A 17,732-nucleotide genomic window follows, 5' to 3' on the forward strand; every position below is an offset into this window, starting at 1 on the left:
CTTGTTTTTGAAAGAAAAGCAACATTTCTTGTCCATTTTAAAATAATATCAAATTGTTTAGAAATGTTATTTCACCTTTATTTAACCAGGTAGGCAAGTTGAGAACAAGTTCTCATTTACAATTGCGACCTGGCCAAGATAAAGCAAAGCAGTTCGACACATACAACGACAGAGTTACACATGGAGTAAAACAAACATACAGTCAATAATACAGTATAAACAAGTCTATATACGATGTGAGCAAATGAGGTGAGATAAGGGAGGTAAAGGCAGAAAAAGGCCATGGTGGCAAAGTAAATACAATATAGCAAGTAAAACACTGGAATGGTAGATTTGCAGTGGAAGAAAGTGCAAAGTATAAATAAAATAATGGGGTGCAAAGGAGCAAAATAAATAAATAAATAAATACAGTAGGGAAAGAGGTAGTTGTTTGGGCTAAATTATAGGTGGGCTATGTGCAGTAATCTGTGAGCTGCTCTGACAGCTGGTGCTTAAAGCTAGTGAGGGAGATAAGTGTTTCCAGTTTCAGAGATTATTGTAGTTTGTTCCAGTCATTGGCAGCAGAGAACTGGAAGGAGAGGCGGCCAAAGAATGAATTGGTTTTGGGGGTGACCAGAGAGATATACCTGCTGGAGCGCGTGCTACAGGTGGGTGATGCTATGGTGACCAGCGAGCTGAGATAAGGGGGGACTTTACCTAGCAGGGTCTTGTAGATGACATGGAGCCAGTGGGTTTGGCGACGAATATGAAGGGCCAGCCAACGAGAGCGTACAGGTCGCAATGGTGGGTAGTATATGGGGCTTTGGTGATAAAACGGATTGCACTGTGATAGACTGCATCCAATTTGTTGAGTAGGGTATTGGAGGCTATTTTGTAAATGACATCGCCGAAGTTGAGGATTGGTAGGATGGTCAGTTTTACAAGGGTATGTTTGGCAGCATGAGTGAAGGATACTTTGTTGCGAAATAGGAAGCCAATTGTAGATTTTGGATTGGAGATGTTTGATGTGGGTCTGGAAGGAGAGTTTACAGTCTAACCAGACACCTAGGTATTTGTAGTTGTCCGTATTCTAAGTCAGAGCCGTCCAGAGTAGTGATGTTGGACAGGCGGGCAGGTGCAGGCAGCGATCGGTTGAAGAGCATGCATTTAGTTTTACTTGTATTTAACCTGTTGTGTCGAGCCATCCCGGATCCGGGATCGTGAATACAGCCTCAAGCTCATTACCATAACGCAACGTTAACTATTCATGAAAATCGCAAATGAAATGAAATTAATATGCTAGCTCTCAAGCTTAGCCTTTTGTTAACAACACTGTCATCTCAGATTTTCAAAATATGCTTCTCAACCATAGGAAAACAATCATTTGTGTAACAGTAGCTAGCTAGCGTAGCATTTAGCGTAGCATTTAGCGTTAGCATTAGCAGGCAACATTCTCAGAAAAACCATAAAATCATTCAAATAAAATCATTACCTTTGAAGAACTTCAGATGTTTTCAATGGGGAGACTCTCAGTTAGATAGCAAATGCTCCGTTTTTCCTGAAAGATGATTTGTTTAGGAGAAATTGCTCCATTTGGTGCGTCACGTTTGGCTACCAAAACAAAACGAAAATTCAGTCTTCAAAACGTCGAACTTTTTTCCAAATGAACGCCATAATATCGACTGAAACATGGCAAACGTTGTTTAGGACCAATCGTCAAGGTGTTTTTCACATATCTCTTCATGATATATCGTTCGTTGAAAGCCTCCTCTCTCCTCTCAATCACTGGATGACTGCGTGCAGCTTGTAGATTACGCACGAATTTACACAAAGGACACTGGGCGGACCCGTGGTAAATGTAGTCTCTTATGGCCAATCTTCCAATGATATGCCTACAAATACGTCACAATGCTGCAGACACCTTGGAGAAACGATAGGAAGGGCAGGCTCATTCCCGGCGCATTCACAGCCATATAAGGAGACAATAGAAAACAGAGCTTCGAAAATTCTGCCCATTTCCTGGGTAAAGTATCATCTTGGTTTCGCCTGTAACATGAGTTCTGTGGCACCCACAGATAATATCTTTGCAGTTCTGGAAACCTTAGAGTGTTTTCTTTATCCATAAATTAAAAGAGCGCCCCCTATATCCAAGAAGTTAAGAGCAATTGGAGGCCACGGAAGGAGTGTTGTATGGCATTGAAGCTTGCCTGGAGGGTTGTTAACACAGTGACCAAAGAAGGGCCAGAAATATACAGAATGGTGTCGTCTGCGTAGAGGTGGATCAGAGACTCACCAGCAGCAAGAGCGACATCATTGATGTATACAGAGAAGAGAGTTGGTCCAAGAATTGAACCCTGTGGCACCCCCATAGAGACTGCCAGAGGTCCGGACAGCAGACCCTCCGATTTGACACACTGAACTGTATCAGAGAAGTAGTTGGTGAAGCAGGCGAGGCAATCATTTTAGAAACCAAGGCTGTCGAGTCTGCCAATGAGGATGTGGTGATTGACAGAGTCGAAAGCCTTGGCCAGATCAATGAATACGGCTGCACAGTAATGTTTCTTATCGATGGCGGTTAAGATATCGTTTAGGACCTTGAGCGTGGTTGAGGTGCACCCATGACCAGCTCTGAAACCAGATTGCATAGCAGAGAAGGTATGGTGAGATTCGAAATGGTCGGTAATCTGTTTGTTGACTTGGCTTTCGAAGACCTTAGAAAGGCCGGGTAGGATAGATATAGGTCTGTAGCAGTTTGGGTCAAGAGTGTTCCCCCCTTTGAAGAGGGGGTTGACCGCAGCTGCTTTCCAATCTTTGGGAATCTCAGATGACATGAAAGAGAGGTTGAACAGGCTAGTAATAGGGGTGGCAACAATTTCGGCAGATAATTTTAGAAAGAAAGGGTCCAGATTGTCTAGCCCAGCTGATTTGTAGGGGTCCAGATTTTGCAGCTCTTTCAGAACATCAGCTGAATGGATTTGGGAGAAGGAGAAATGGGGAAGGCTTGGGCGAGTTGCTCTTGGGGGTGCAGTGCTGTTGTCCGGGGTAGGAGTAGCCAGGTGGAAAGCATGGCCAGCCGTAGAAAAATGCTTATTGAAATTCTCAATTATGGTGAATTTATCAGTGGTGACAGTGTTTCCTATCTTCAGTGCAGTGGGCAGCTGGGAGGAGGTACTCTTATTCTCCATGGACTTTACAGTGTCCTGGAACTTTTTTGAGTTAGTGTTGCAGGATGCAAATTTCTGCTTGAAAAAGCTAGCCTTGGCTTTTCTAACTGCCTGTGTATATTGGTTTCTAGCTTCCCTGAACAGCTGCATATCACAGGGACTGTTCGATGCTAATGCAGAACGCCATAGGATGTTTTTGTGTTGGTTAAGGGCAGTCAGGTCTGGTGAGAACCAAGGGCTATATCTGTTCCTGGTTCTAAATTTCTTGAGTGGTTAGGAAGGCATTTAAAAAAAAAACAGGCATCCTCTACTGATGGGATGAGATCAATATCCTTCCAGGATACCCCAGTCAGGTCGATAAGAAAGGCCTGCTCGCTGAATTGTTTCAGGGAGCGTTTGACAGTGATGAGTGGAGGTTGTTTGACCGCTGACCCATTACGGATGCAGGCAATGAGGCAGTGATCGCTGAGATCTTGGTTGAAGACAGCAGATGTGTATTTAGAGGGCAAGTTGGTTAGGATGATATCTATGAGGGTGCCTGTGTTTAAGGCTTTGGGGAGGTACCTGGTAGATTCATAGATAATTTGTGTGAGATTGAGGGCATCAAGCTTAGATTGTAGGATGGCTGGGGTGTTAAACATGTTCCAGTTTAGGTCGCCTAGCAGCACGAGCTCTGAAGATAGATGGGGGGCAATCAGTTCACTTATGGTGTCCAGAGCACAGCTGGGGGCAGAGAGGTGGATTTTTAAAAGTAGAAGTTCAAATTGTTTGGGTACAGACCTTGATAGTAGGACAGAACTCTGCAGGCTATCTTTGTAGTAGATTGCAACACCGCCCCCTTTGGCAGTTCTATCTTGTCTGAAAATGTTGTAGTTTGGGATGAAAATTTCAGAATTTTTGGTGGTCTTCCTAAGCCAGGATTCAGACACAGCTAGAACATCCGGGTTGGCAGAGTGTGCTAAAGCAGTGAATAGAACAAACTTAGGGAGGAGGCTTCTAATGTTAACATGCATGAAACCAAGGTTATTATGGTTACAGAAGTCATCAAAAGAGAGCGCCTGGGGAATAGGAGTGGAGCTAGGCACTGCAGGGCCTGGATTCACCTCTACATCGCCAGAGGAGGAGTAGGATAAGGGTACGGCTAAAAGCAATAAGAATTGGTCGTCTAGAACGTCTGGAATAGAGAGTAAAAGGAGGTTTCTGGGGCCGGTAAAATAGCTTCAAGGTATAATGTACAGACAAAGGTATGGTAGGATGTGAATACAGTGCAGGTAAACCTAGGTATTGAGTGATGATGAGAGAGATATTGTCTCTAGAAACATCATTGAAACCAGGAGATGTCATCGCATGTGTGTGTGGTGGAACTAATAGGTTGGATAAGGTATAGTGAGCAGGACTAGAGGCTCTACAGTGAAATAAGCCAATAAACACTAACCAGAACAGCAATGGACAAGGCATATTGACATTAAGGAGAGGCATGCTTAGTCGAGTGATCAAAAGGGTCCAGTGAGTAGTGAGGTTGGTTGGGGTCACGGTGATTTAGACAGCTAGCCGGGCCATCGGTAGCAAGCTTAGCATAGGATGGAGGTCTGTTATTAGCCACCTCGTACATTTCCGTCGGTAGGATTAGTGGGGTTCCGTGTGGTAGAGGGAATTAATCCAATTCACACACACACAAAAAAAAACAATAGATATAGTTATAGAGGCCCAATAAATAATAAATAATAATAATTAAAAAAAAAATAATAATAATAATATATATATATATATAAATATAAATGAATTGTCCGATAGCTGTCTTATCGGCTGCTATCTGAATAGACCTAACGGTTAGCGGACCGCAGATGGGCGTTCAGGTAACGTCGCGATGTCTACAGTGTAGACATTGTTAATATTGTAAATTACTATTGTAGCTGGAAATGGCTGATTGTTAATGGAATATCTACATAGGCTAACAGAGGCACATTATCAGTAACCATCACTCCTGTGTTCCAATGGCACGTTGTGTTAGCTAATCCAAGTTTATAATTTTAAAAGGCTAATTGATCATTAGAAAACTATTTTGCAATTATGTTAGCACCCCTGGAAACTGTTGTGCTGATTTAAAGAAGCAATAAAACTGTCCTTTAGACTAGTTGAGTATCTGGAGCATCAGCATTTATGCGTTCGATTACAGGCTCGAAATGGCCAGAAACAAAGACTTTCTTCTGAAACTCGTCAGTCTATTCTTGTTCTGAGAAATTAAGGCTATTCCATGTGAGAAATTGCCAAGAAACTGAAGATCTCGTACAACGCTGTGTACTACTCCCTTCAAAGAACAGCGAGAGAACAAGTATATTAGAGTGTCTAGTTTGAGAAACAGATGCCTCACAAGTCCTCAATTGGCAGCTTCATTAAATAGTACCCGCAAAACACCAGTCTCAAGGTCAACAGTGAAGAGGCGACTCCGGGATGCTGGCCTTCTAGGCAGAGTTGCAAAGAAAAGGCCATATCTCAGACTGGCCAATAAAAATTAAAGATTAAGATGGGCAAAAGAACAGACACTGGACAGCGGAAGATTGGAAAAAAAAGTGTATTGGACAGACTAAAGTTTGATGTGTTTGGATCACAAAGAAAAACATTTGTGAGATGCAGATTTTTAAAAACTTTTGCTGGAGGAGTGCTTGATGCCATCTGTCAAGCAATGTGGTGGTCTGGGGGTGCTTTGGTGGTTGTAAAGTGGGAGATTTGTACAGGCTAAAAAGGGATCTTGAAGAAGGAAGGCTATCACTCCATTTTTCAACCACATGCCATACCCTGTGGACGGCGCTTAATTGGAGCCTATTTCCTCCTAGAACAGGACAGTGATCAAAAGCACAGCTCCAAACTATGCAAGAACTATTTGGGGAAGAAGCAGTCAGCTGGTATTCTGTCTATAATGGTGTGGCCAGCACAGTCACCAGATCTCAACTCTATTGAGCTGTCTATTGAGCTCCCTATCCAACTTGTGGGAGGTGCTTCAGGAAGCATGGGGTGAAGTCTCCTCAGATTACCTCAACAAATTGACAACTACAATGCCAAAGGTCTTCAAGGCTGTAATTGCTGCAAATGGAGGATTCTTTGACGAAAGCTAATTTTGAAGGACACAATTATTATTTAAATTTAAAATCATTATTTATAAACGTCTTGATTTATGTTTCCTATTCATTTTACAACTCATTTCATGTATGTTTGCATTGAAAACAAGGACATTTCGAAGTGACCCCAAACTTTTGAACGGTAGTGTATAAATGTGTGTATATGTATGCATGTATGTGTATATATGTATATATGTACCAGTCAAAAGTTTGGACACACCTACTCATTCAAGTGTTTTGCTTTATTTTTACTATTTTCTCATTGTAGAATAAAAGTGAAGACATCAAAACTATGAAATAACACATCCGGAATAATGTAGTAACCAAAAAAGTGAAAACAAATCAAAATATATTTTATATATTTATATTATATTTGAGATTCTTCAAAGTAGACAGCTTTGCACACTTGCCATGTTCTCAACCAGCTTAATAATGGCGCCGGAGGGGATGGCTGCTGTTTAACGAGCTCTTAACCAGCTATGCTATTTTTCTTTTCTTTTTTGTGTTTAACTTCTTTTTTAAACTTATTTTGTACATAATGTTGTTGCTACCGTCTCTCTTATGACCAAAAATAACTTATGTACATCAGAACAGCGATCACCAACCTCGAACTGGACAAAGACTTTTTTCTTTAACGAGTCCAACGAGAAGGATATACTGCTTTTTCAGAACGGGCCCAAATCTCCGTCATTCTCATGAAGAAAAGACTGAGAAAAAGTGGCGGAAGTCGGTCTGCCTTCTGAGAAATCATATGCGAGTGAGTGAACCACCACTGACATCTGTTCTATTGGCAAACATTCAATTATTGGAAAATAAAATGGATGATCTACGATCAAGATTATCATACCAACGGGACATTAAAAACTGTAATATCTTATGTTTCACCGAGTCGTGACTGAACGACGACACGGATACTATAGTGCTGGCGGGATTTTCCATGCATCGGCAGGACAAGCTACGTCGAGTAAGACGAGGGGCGGGGATGTGTGTCTATTTGTCAATAACAGCTGGTGTGCGATGTCTAATTTTAAAGAAGTCTCGAGGTATTGCTTGCCTGAGATAGAGTACCTTAAGATAAGCTGTAGACCACACTATCTACCAAGGGAGTTCTTATCTATATTATTTGTAGCCGTCTATTTAGCACCACAAACCGATGCTGCGACTAAGACAGCATTCAACGAGCTGTATAAGGCCATAAGCAAACAAGAAAATGCTCACCCAGAAGGGGTGTTCCTAGTGGCCGGGGACTTTAATGCAGGCAAACTTAAATCCGTCTTACCAAATTTCTACCAGCATGTCACGTGCAACCAGAGGGAAAAAAAAACTCTGGAGCACTTTTACTCCACACACACAGATGCATACAAAGTTCTCCCTCATCCTCCCATTTGGCATATCTGACCATAATTATATCCTCCTGATTCCTGCTTACAAGCAAAAACTAAAGCAGGAAGTACCAGTGACTCGCTCAATTCGGAAGTAGTCAGATAACATGGATGCTACGCTACAGGACTCTTTTTCTAGCACAGATTGGAATATGTTCCTTGTTTCATCCAATGGCATTGATGAGTATACCACCTCGGTCATCTGCTTCCTCAATAAGTGCATTGACAGTTCCCACAGTGACCGTACGTACATATCCCAACCAGACGCTATGGATTATAGGCAACATCTGCATCGTGCTAAAGGCTAGACTTCCCACTTTTAAGTAGTGAGACACAAATCCGGACCCTTATAAGAAATCGCGCTACACCCTCAGACGAACCATCAAACTGGCAAAGCGTCAATACTACATCGGCTCTGACGCTCGTCAGATGTAGCAGGGCTTGAAAACTATTACAGACTCCAAAGGAAAACCCAGCCGCGTGCTGCCCAGTGACACAAACTTACCAGACGAGCTAAATGCTTTTTATGCTCGATTCGAGGCATGCAACGCTGAAGCATGCATGAGAGCACCAGCTGTTCTAGACGACTGTGTGATAACGCCCTTGGTAGCCGATGTGAGCAAGACCTTAAAACGGATCAACAGGTTTCTTGGCCCAAGCAAGTCTCTTCTTATTGGTGTAGTAGTTTCTTTGCAGCAATTCGACCATGAATGCACAGTTGATGTTGTGTCTGTCACTGGAACTCTGTGAAGCAGTTATTTGGGCTGCAATCTGAGGTGCAATTAACTCTAATGAACTTATCCTCTGCAGCAGAGGTAACTCTGGGTCTTCCTTTCCTGTGGCAGTCCTCATGAGCTCTAGTTTCATCATAGCGCTGGATGGTTTTTACGACCTCACTTAATTTTCCGTATTGACTGACCTTCATGTCTTAAAGTAATGATGGACTGTTGTTTCTCTTTGCTTATTTGAACTGTTCTTGCCATAATATAGACTTGGTATTTTACCAAATAGGGATATATTCTGTATACCACCCTACCTTGACACAACACATCTGATTGGCTCAAACGCATTAAGAAGGAAATAAAAGATTGCACTATTTAACTTTTAACAAGGCACACCTGTTAATTGAAATGCATTCCAGGTGATTAGCTCATGAACCTGGTTGAGAGAATGCTATGAGTGTGAAAATCTGTCATCAAGGCAAAGGCTGGCTACTCTGAAGAATCTCAAATATAAAGTGTATTTTGATTTGTTAAACACTTTTTTTTGGTTACTGCATGATTTCATATGTGTTAACATCCTAGAGTTGATGTCTTCACTATTATTCTACAATGTAGAAAATAGTAAACATCAAGAAAAACCCTTGAATGAGTAGGTGTGTCCAAACTTTTGACTGGTACCGTGTGTGTATATGCCTATTTGACATGTATTTACAGTGCATTTAAAACGTTTTCAGACCCCTTCCCCTTTTCCACATGTTGTTACATAACAGCCTTATTGTAAAATTGATTACATACTATTTTCCTTATCAATCTATACACCCCATCATGACAAAGTGAAAACAGGTTTCTAGACTTTTTTGCAAATTTGTTAAAAATAAAAAACAGAAATACCTTATTTACATAAGTATTCAGACCCTTTGCTATGAGACTCAAAGTTGAGCTCAAGTGCATCCTGTTTCGATTGATCGTCCAAAATTAAATTAATTGGACATGATTTGGAAAGGCACACACCTGTCTATGTATGGTCCCACAGTTGACAGTGCATTTCAGAGCAAAAACCAAGCAATGAGGTCGAAGGAATTGTCCTTAGAGCCAAGACATGATTGTGTTGAGGCACAAATCTGGGGAAGGGTACCAAAAAATGTCTGCAGCATTGAAGGTCCCCAAGAGAACACAGTGGCCTCCATTCTTAAATTGATGAAGTTTAGACCCAACAAGAGTTCCTGGAGCTGGCCACCTGGCCAAACTGTGCAATCTTGGAAGGGCCTTGGTCAGGGAGGTGACCAAGAACCTGATGGTCACTCTGACAGAGCTCCAGAGTTCCTCTGTGGAGAAGGTTGTCCTTCTGGAAGTTTATACCACCTCTGCAGCACTCCACAAATCAGGCCTTTGTGGTAGAGTGGCCAGATGGAAGCCACTCCTCAGAAAAAGGTATATGACAGCCCGATTGGAGTTTGCCAAAAGGCACCTAAAGGACTTTCAGACCATGAGAAACAAGATTGCCAAGCGTCATGTCTGGAGGAAACCTGGCACCATCCCTATGGTGAAGCATGTTGATGGCAGCATCATGCTGTGGGGATGTTTTTCAGCGGGAGTGACTGGGAGACAGGATCCAGGGTAAAGTGCAGAGAGATCCTTGATGAAAACCTGCTCCAGAGCACTCCGCTCCAGTCTGAGGTCCTAAGGTTCACTTTCCAACTGGACAACGTCCCTAAGCATACAGCCAAGACAACGCAGGAGTGGCTTCGGGACAAGTCTCTGAATGTCCTTGAGTGACCCAGCCAGAGCCTGGATTGAACCATATCAAACATCTTTGGAGAGACCTGAATATATTTGTGCAGCGACGCTCCCAATCAACCTGACAGAGCTTGAGAGGATCTGCAGAGAAGAATGGGAGAATCTCCCCAAATACAGGTTTGCCATGTTTGTAGCATCATACCCTATAATACTTGATGCTGTAATTACTGCCAAATGTGCAAAGTACTGAGTAAAGGGTAAATGTTATATTTGAGTTTTTAAAATTATTTTTAAAAATAAATTTGCAAACATTTCTAAAAAACAGTTTTTGCTTTGTCATTATGGGGTATTATTGTGGGTAGATTGATGAGGATTTAAAAAAAATCTGTTTTAGAATAAGGCTATAATGTAACAAAATGTGGAAAAAGTCAAGGGGTCTGAATACTTTCCGAATGCACTGTAATCCCTTATTCTTAGTACTAAACAATCTCCATATATACTTCCAGACATTTTGTTAAACTGGTACCGGGGGACCTTCAGACGAGTCTTGTGAGGCCTATTGGTCGTCCTGGAGCTAAACGTGTTCATGAGAGTCTCACCTTTCCACAGAGGAGTCAAATTAGTGTTTAGTTCAAATTGTTTGAACTCTACGTACAGAAGTTAGCAGATTGGATCTTCCGTCAGACGAGTCCCAAGACACTTGTTGGGGTCTAAAAACAAAACTGAGAACACCATCGTGTTCGTGGGAGTCTTTCTTTACATAGAGGGGTCATAATAGTTTTGCAGGCCAAACCGTTCAGATGTTAGACAATTATTTTGAGAAGAACGATGTTCGGGATATCTCATGGTCTGACAAACACCGCTCTGTCACCTTTCACCGCAGATGTGGAAGTGCGACATCGACGGAGGAGGTGGGTTGAGACGCATCCAATGCAAAAAAAAGTTTTCTCTAGCTTAAACTGACAGATTGTTATGGGGATTTTTTTATTATGCTAATAAGATATCTACAGGGGCGTGGACATTGACTCTATGGGTACTGACAGAAAACCAACCAACCAACCAACTAACAGAAAATCAACTAACTGAGCATCAAATTCCCTTCCATTGACCAACTGACCATCTCAACCCCTGCCATTGAGCATCTGACCAATCTATCCCCATAGATGTATCATAGGCAGGGTTCAATCACTTCACCCTTTAGCCCTTAGGTTCCCAGCGGAGGGAGACAGCAGATCGGAGGGGAGCCAGGGAAAGGGAGGGCAGACAGCAGAGCCAACGGAGGGAAGCCAGGGGAGACAGCGGAGGGGAGCCAGGGAAAGGGAGGGCAGACAGCAGAGCCAACGGAGTGAAGCCAGCGGAGACAGTGGAGGGGAGGGAGGGGAGCCAGGGAAAGGGAGGGCAGACAGCAGAGCCAACGGAGGGAAGCCAGCGGAGACAGTGGAGGGGAGGGAGGGGAGCCAGGTAAAGGGAGGGCAGACAGCAGAGCCAACGGAGGGAAGCCAGGGGAGACAGCGGAGGGGAGGGAGGGGAGCCAGGGAAAGGGAGGGCAGACAGCAGAGCCAACGGAGGGAAGCCAGGGGAGACAGCGGAGGGGGGGGAGGGGAGCCAGGGAAAGGGAGGGCAGACAGCAGAGCCAACAGAGGGGAGGGAGGGGAGACAGTGGAGGGGAGGGAGGGGAGCCAGGGAAAGGGAGGGCAGACAGCAGAGCCAACGGAGGGAAGCCAGCGGAGACAGTGGAGGGGAGGGAGGGGAGCCAGGGAAAGGGAGGGCAGACAGCAGAGCCAATGGAGGGAAGCCAGCGGAGACAGTGGAGGGGAGGGAGGGGAGCCAGGGAAAGGGAGGGCAGACAGCAGAGCCAACGGAGGGAAGCCAGCGGAGACAGCGGAAGGGAGGGAGGGGAGGGAGGGGATGGAGTGGAGACGGGAGAGAATCCAGTGGAGGGGAAGGGAGCCAGCGGACAGGAGGGAGGGTGGACGTGGCTGAAGGAGTTTTTATTGGGAGTGTGTGGGGGTGGGGGGGGGTGCACAGGAAATGGACTCTGTCACCCCACATGTATTACTGTCTGCTGATCGCAGGTGCTGTGTCTACTTGCCTTGTGTGATGCAGGTGTCTTGTTTTGTGTGTCTATGTCATTCAGGTGTGTATGTTTGACCTGTGTGTGTACCGGTTTCCTCATGCCTTAGGGGATTGGTCACAAACCTTTTCTGAGCCAAGATTATTTTCTGAGTCAAAATGAAGGCCGAGATCTATCACTCAGATTTGTTTTTAAAACATTACTTAAAGAACTTAAGCCTATGTAACATTAACCTCTTAAAAACGGCCTGTAGCAATGAGGTTTGTGTAGTTGGCTATAGGCTCAATATTGGCTATTCTTAAATAGCCCTGCCAATGTTGTTCTTCTCAGACGATTTTAAAATGATTTTTTAACTATATATTATATCCTATTGCTAAACAACAGACATGTACGTGTTTGTGAGAGTCTCACCTTTCCACAGAGGTTCATATTAGTGTGTATTACTGTTCGGATGCTGCAGACAGAAATTGGCAGATTATATTTTAAAACGTGAGGTATAGGATGACACTGGTCATTGATCGTTTATTGCATTACTTGAGGCATAAATTGAAGTCATTTGCATTTTAAAAAATAAATAATTTGAGAATAAGAACCGCTGCACCAAGTCATGTTATACATGTGACCAGAGAACGGGAAATACTCCTCGTTGTTAGAAAGACACAACATCTGACTTGACCCTCTATGCACTCTCACAGGGCCCTACACACTCACTGACACTCCAACATACAAACACTCAATTCATCATTTGCTCACACATACATAATATGCACATATATTTATACTGATTTTACACACACGCACAGCCAACCCACTTACATACAATCATCATATACACCGCTGCAGCTCCATTTATCATATATCCTGATGCCTTGTCACCTTACCCCTATACATATCCACCTCTATCACTCCAGTATCCCTGCACATTGTAAATATGGTGCTGGATCTGACTGACCTTGTGTATAGTATGCTTACTAACTTTTTCTTTGTTATTTCTAGTATTACATTGCTATTGATTACTGCACTCTTGGGTTTAGAGCTCGCAAGAAAGGCATTTCATTGTACTTAACCAAGCAAGTCTATCGATACACTTTGTGGAGTGAGTGGATAAGGAGAGGGCGTTTTATGGCTTGTAAGTGTTGAATAAAGTGTTTACAGTGCTGAATAAAATCTTAATCATGAACTCACTCACTGAATTCGTTGATAGTCTTGCTCTAGGCATGTTTTGAAATCTCACACAATAGAGATGATTATCAACTTCGCTGTGGGCTGGTGAAAGCTGCAGACACTGATCTGAGCTATCTGATTGGCCAGCGGTAGGCCTATAGGTGCACTTGATTTGCTCTCCGGGTCTGCCGGGTAGGCGGAGTTTATACCTTCAGATCCATGAAACGCCGTGCATTGCATTTGAAGTGTGTGTGTGTGTGTGTGTGGAAATTTCTCTGACCCCAAAATTTTGAACAGTAGTATATACAGTTGATGTCAAAAGTTTACATACACTAAGGTTGGAGTCATTACAACTCATTTTTAAACCACTCCACAAATTTCTTGTTAACAACTATAATTTTGGGAAGTTAGGACCTCTACTTAGTAATTTTTCCAACAATTGTTTACAGACAGATTATTTCACATATAATTCACTGTATCACAATTCCAGTGGGTCAGAAGTTTACATACACTAAGTTGACTGTGCCTTTAAACAGCTTGGAAAATTCCAGAAAATTATGTCATGGCTTTAGAAGCTTCTGATAGGCTAATTGACATCATTTGAGTCAATTGGAGATGTATTTCAAGGCCTACCTTCAAACTCAGTGCCTCTTTGCTTGACATCATGGGAAAATCGAAAGAAATCAGCCAAGACCTCAGAAAAAACATTGTACACCTCCACAAGTCTGGTTCATCCTTGGGAGCAATTCCCAAACGCCCTGAAGGTACCATGTTCATCTGTACAAACAATAGTACGCAAGTATAAACACCATGGGACCACGCAGCCGTCATACCGCTCAGGAAGGAGACACATTCTGTCTCCTAAAGATGAACGTACTGTGGTGTGAAAAGTGCAAATCAATCCCTGAACAATAGCAAAGGACCTTGTGAAGATGCTGGAGGAATAACAAAATGATTTATATCCACAGTAAAACGAGTCCTATATCGACATAACCTGAAAGGCCGCTCAGCAAGGAAGAAGCCACTGCTCCAAAACCGCCATAGAAAGAGCCAGACTACGGTTTGCAACTGCACATGGGTACAAAGATCGTACTTTTTGGAGAAATGTCCTCTGGTCTGATGAAACAAAAATAGAACTGTTTAGCCATAATGACCATTGTTATGTTTGGAGGAAAAAGGGGGAGGGTTGCAAACTATAGTTTGTTAACAAGAAATTTGTGGAGTGGTTGAAAAATGAGTTTTAATGACTACAACCTAAGTGTATGTTAACTTCCGACTTCAAGTGTGTGTGTGAATATATGTATGTATATACAGTATTTCCTGAGCTTTTCCCTGAGCTATCCTAGATATAGATCAGACCCTTGTTTCTTATGATTTATTTTTTTTACTGTCTTTTTTGCCATTTTATGAATGTATTATTCATTCTGTTTCTCTGTGCTATAGAAGTAAAAGTCAAATAAAATATTTTAGCAGTTAAAATTCAAAATCTATCTAGAGTTAATGTGCTTCTGACATTTTGACAGCTCCGGCAGAGTTGCATTGATAGTGGGACAAGGTTGCACTGTTCAAACTATACACACAGACTTGGTATGAACTGCTGTCCATCCTAAGCAAGGAATGTGACTCATTCTACCTTGTCATGGTGATTTAGCTTAAGTTTAAGATTACAATGGTTCTTAAGATTGTTAAATTACATGACCCTGAACTCATGTGCCCTCTGTCATTGGTTTCCTCAGGTCACCTGTTCTATAAGTTTGGCATCACTGAGTCAGATTGGTACCGTATCAAGCAGAGCATCGACTCCAAGTGTCGCACTGCATGGAGACGTAAGCAGCGTGGCCAGAGTCTGGCAGTCAAGAGCTTCTCCAGACGTAGTGCCAACGCACCGGGAAGCTCAGGTAATTTCTGGAAATAGCAAGTGTGTGTGTGTCTCACACGCACACACATCTTTTCACTTATTTGTATGTAAGGAATCCAGTGAGTAATGCAGAGTGTAGCAGATGGTTATAATCTCCACAACACAACAACGCCTCCTGTCCTCTCCTCCCTGAGATCCATCACCTCTCAACCCTGACCGGAGAGAGTGGGACAACAAGGGAAACCCAAATATCCTGTGAGCCCACTGTGTGTACATTGTAGAATCACAGCCCGCTCTCCTCCCAGGCCACACACACCCCACCAGAGCACACACACCACTATAAAGTAAACACACACACACACACACTCCAGAGCAAGTTCTCTCATACTCCTCTTAATAAAACTGCTTTGGAATAGGTTGGAAAGAGGTGGCTGGGCCTGTTTTTAAACAGGTATTTATTAATGAATGGGGAGAGAGGGCTAACACAAAGTTCCGTCTCCACGAGCCACCTGGCTCTCGCCTTCACTACCAATGACTGGGCTGTGGAGGATTTATATACTGCAATACTTGGACTGTGTCCGAAATGGCAACCTATTCCCTATATGGTGCATTACTTTTGACCAGGGCCTATGGGGCTCTCTCTGGTCAAATGTAGTGCACTATAGGTAACTGACATAATAAAGGAAACTCCAACATAAAGTGTCTCAATAGAGCATTGGACCACTGTGAACCAGAACAGCTTCAATGCACCTTGGCGTAGATTCTACAAGTGTCTGGAACTCTATTGGAGGGATGCGACACCATTGTTCCACAAAAAAAATCCATTATTTGGTGTTTTGTTGATGGTGGAAAACGCTGTCTCAGGCGCCGCTCCAGAATCTCCCATAACTGTTCAACTGTGTTGAGATCTGGTGACGGAGATGACCATGGCATATGGTTTACATCGTTTTCATGCTTATCAAACAATTCAGTGAACACTCGTGCCCTGTGGATGTGGGCATTGTCATCCTAAAGTCTTGGTAGCCAAAATAATGGCCACAAATAATGACCTGCCCAGCATTTTTATATATGACAGGAACCAGATCTGTGTGGAAGCACCTGCTTTCAATATACTTTGTATCCCTCATTTACTCATGCGTGTCCATTATTTTGGCAGTTACCTATATATAAGGTAAAGGGTGTCATTTGGGACATGTTTATGCTGTAGGATGGGAGAAAGAACTCTCACTGGCAGGAAACACAACACATGTCTATGATATGAGCTGCACCAAGCAGATATCTGTGCTACATGTTTTGTCTATCATGATATCATTATTTTGAGTGAATTCTTTAGGCCTACTTTGTCACTTCTCAGTGTGGTGTGATTTCCTCAATGTAGGCCTCCATCAATCTAGCAACAACAAAAAAACATTCTCATAGCGAGCAGGCACACACGCATGCACTAGTGTAAACACACACACAGTGAGATAATAGATGAAGCTGTGGTGGGCCGATGGGGGACGTTATGGTGTGTGATTTAGACTGAGTTGTGGGTGTTTAGACTGAGGCAGGGGGTTTATGTTTGACGGCTCATTCATATGTGTGTGTGTGTGTTTTGGATTGCTAGCTTGAGAGTCCTTGTGTTATTTGGACATGTTTGATACAGTGTAAACACACTGCATCACCCAGCAGATGGCCTGTGCTCAGTTTCCCAAAATCCTCTTAAGGCTAAGTTCATCGTTAGAACCTTCGTAGGTGCATCGTTTCCCAAAACCATTGTCACTAAAGTTGCAATTGAACGCTTGTTAATCATCGACTGCCTTAGACCACTCGTTGAGCAGTTAAGTGCATGTTTAGATGCATTTTCCGCAGATCTCTACTAAACAGAATCAAGATGTTTTTCTGTCTCTCTGTGACTGCCGATAACTTCAAAACGAAGTTGACTACAAATACAAAGTACCAATGTCTTTGCAGTTGTTACAAACAAGTGAATGATAAAAATATGCTAGAAATGAAAACCAAGAATACTGTATTAAAAGATAAATAGCCTACCAAAAGTATAGGCTACATGAGCCTATATATTTCAATGATATTCATATCAATTTCATGTCCATTCAATTTAGTTTTATTTGGCTACTGTCTGTATTTTGTTGCCTCAATATATTTGATGATGTGTAGCTAACAGGTGTGCCATATCTTGATATAGTGCAATATTATTGGGTAAGCATTAGAATAAGCTGCCTCAATATTTGCTGCCATAAGTGATAATATCTCTCTAGGAGCTGATCCGTCATCAGTATTGTGGAATAATTCTGATGCGGTGATCGGAAAGCAGCACTGCCTTTCTTTGGAACCTATCATTATCAACACATGCCTCAACAAGGCACTTAGCAAACTTTCCTTCGGCGTGGTGTTTTGGAAAACACATGTTACATCTTCGGCCATTGCAAGAAAGATACATGGTTAAAACACTAGTAAGCCTAAATTCCTTCGCTTAGGCCATAGGCTGTTGCCAAGTGTTTCTTCAGAGGTGAAAGGGGCTCTTTCAGCCTCCAGG

General features: G+C 42.8%; 1 protein-coding gene across 2 annotated transcripts in view; it reads left to right on the plus strand.

The window, feature by feature from the left end:
* banp (BTG3 associated nuclear protein) overlaps positions 1-17,732 on the plus strand; it is a 90,290-nt gene that overhangs the window by 16,192 nt on the left and 56,366 nt on the right. For both annotated transcript variants that reach the window (XM_020456364.2, XM_031801703.1), the window contains exon 8: positions 15,075-15,236. In XM_020456364.2, the coding sequence (XP_020311953.2) occupies positions 15,075-15,236 (162 nt within the window). The remainder of the gene's footprint in view (positions 1-15,074; positions 15,237-17,732) is intronic.

Source organism: Oncorhynchus kisutch, linkage group LG22 (genome assembly GCF_002021735.2).
Source record: "Oncorhynchus kisutch isolate 150728-3 linkage group LG22, Okis_V2, whole genome shotgun sequence".
Lineage (NCBI taxonomy): Eukaryota > Metazoa > Chordata > Actinopteri > Salmoniformes > Salmonidae > Oncorhynchus > Oncorhynchus kisutch.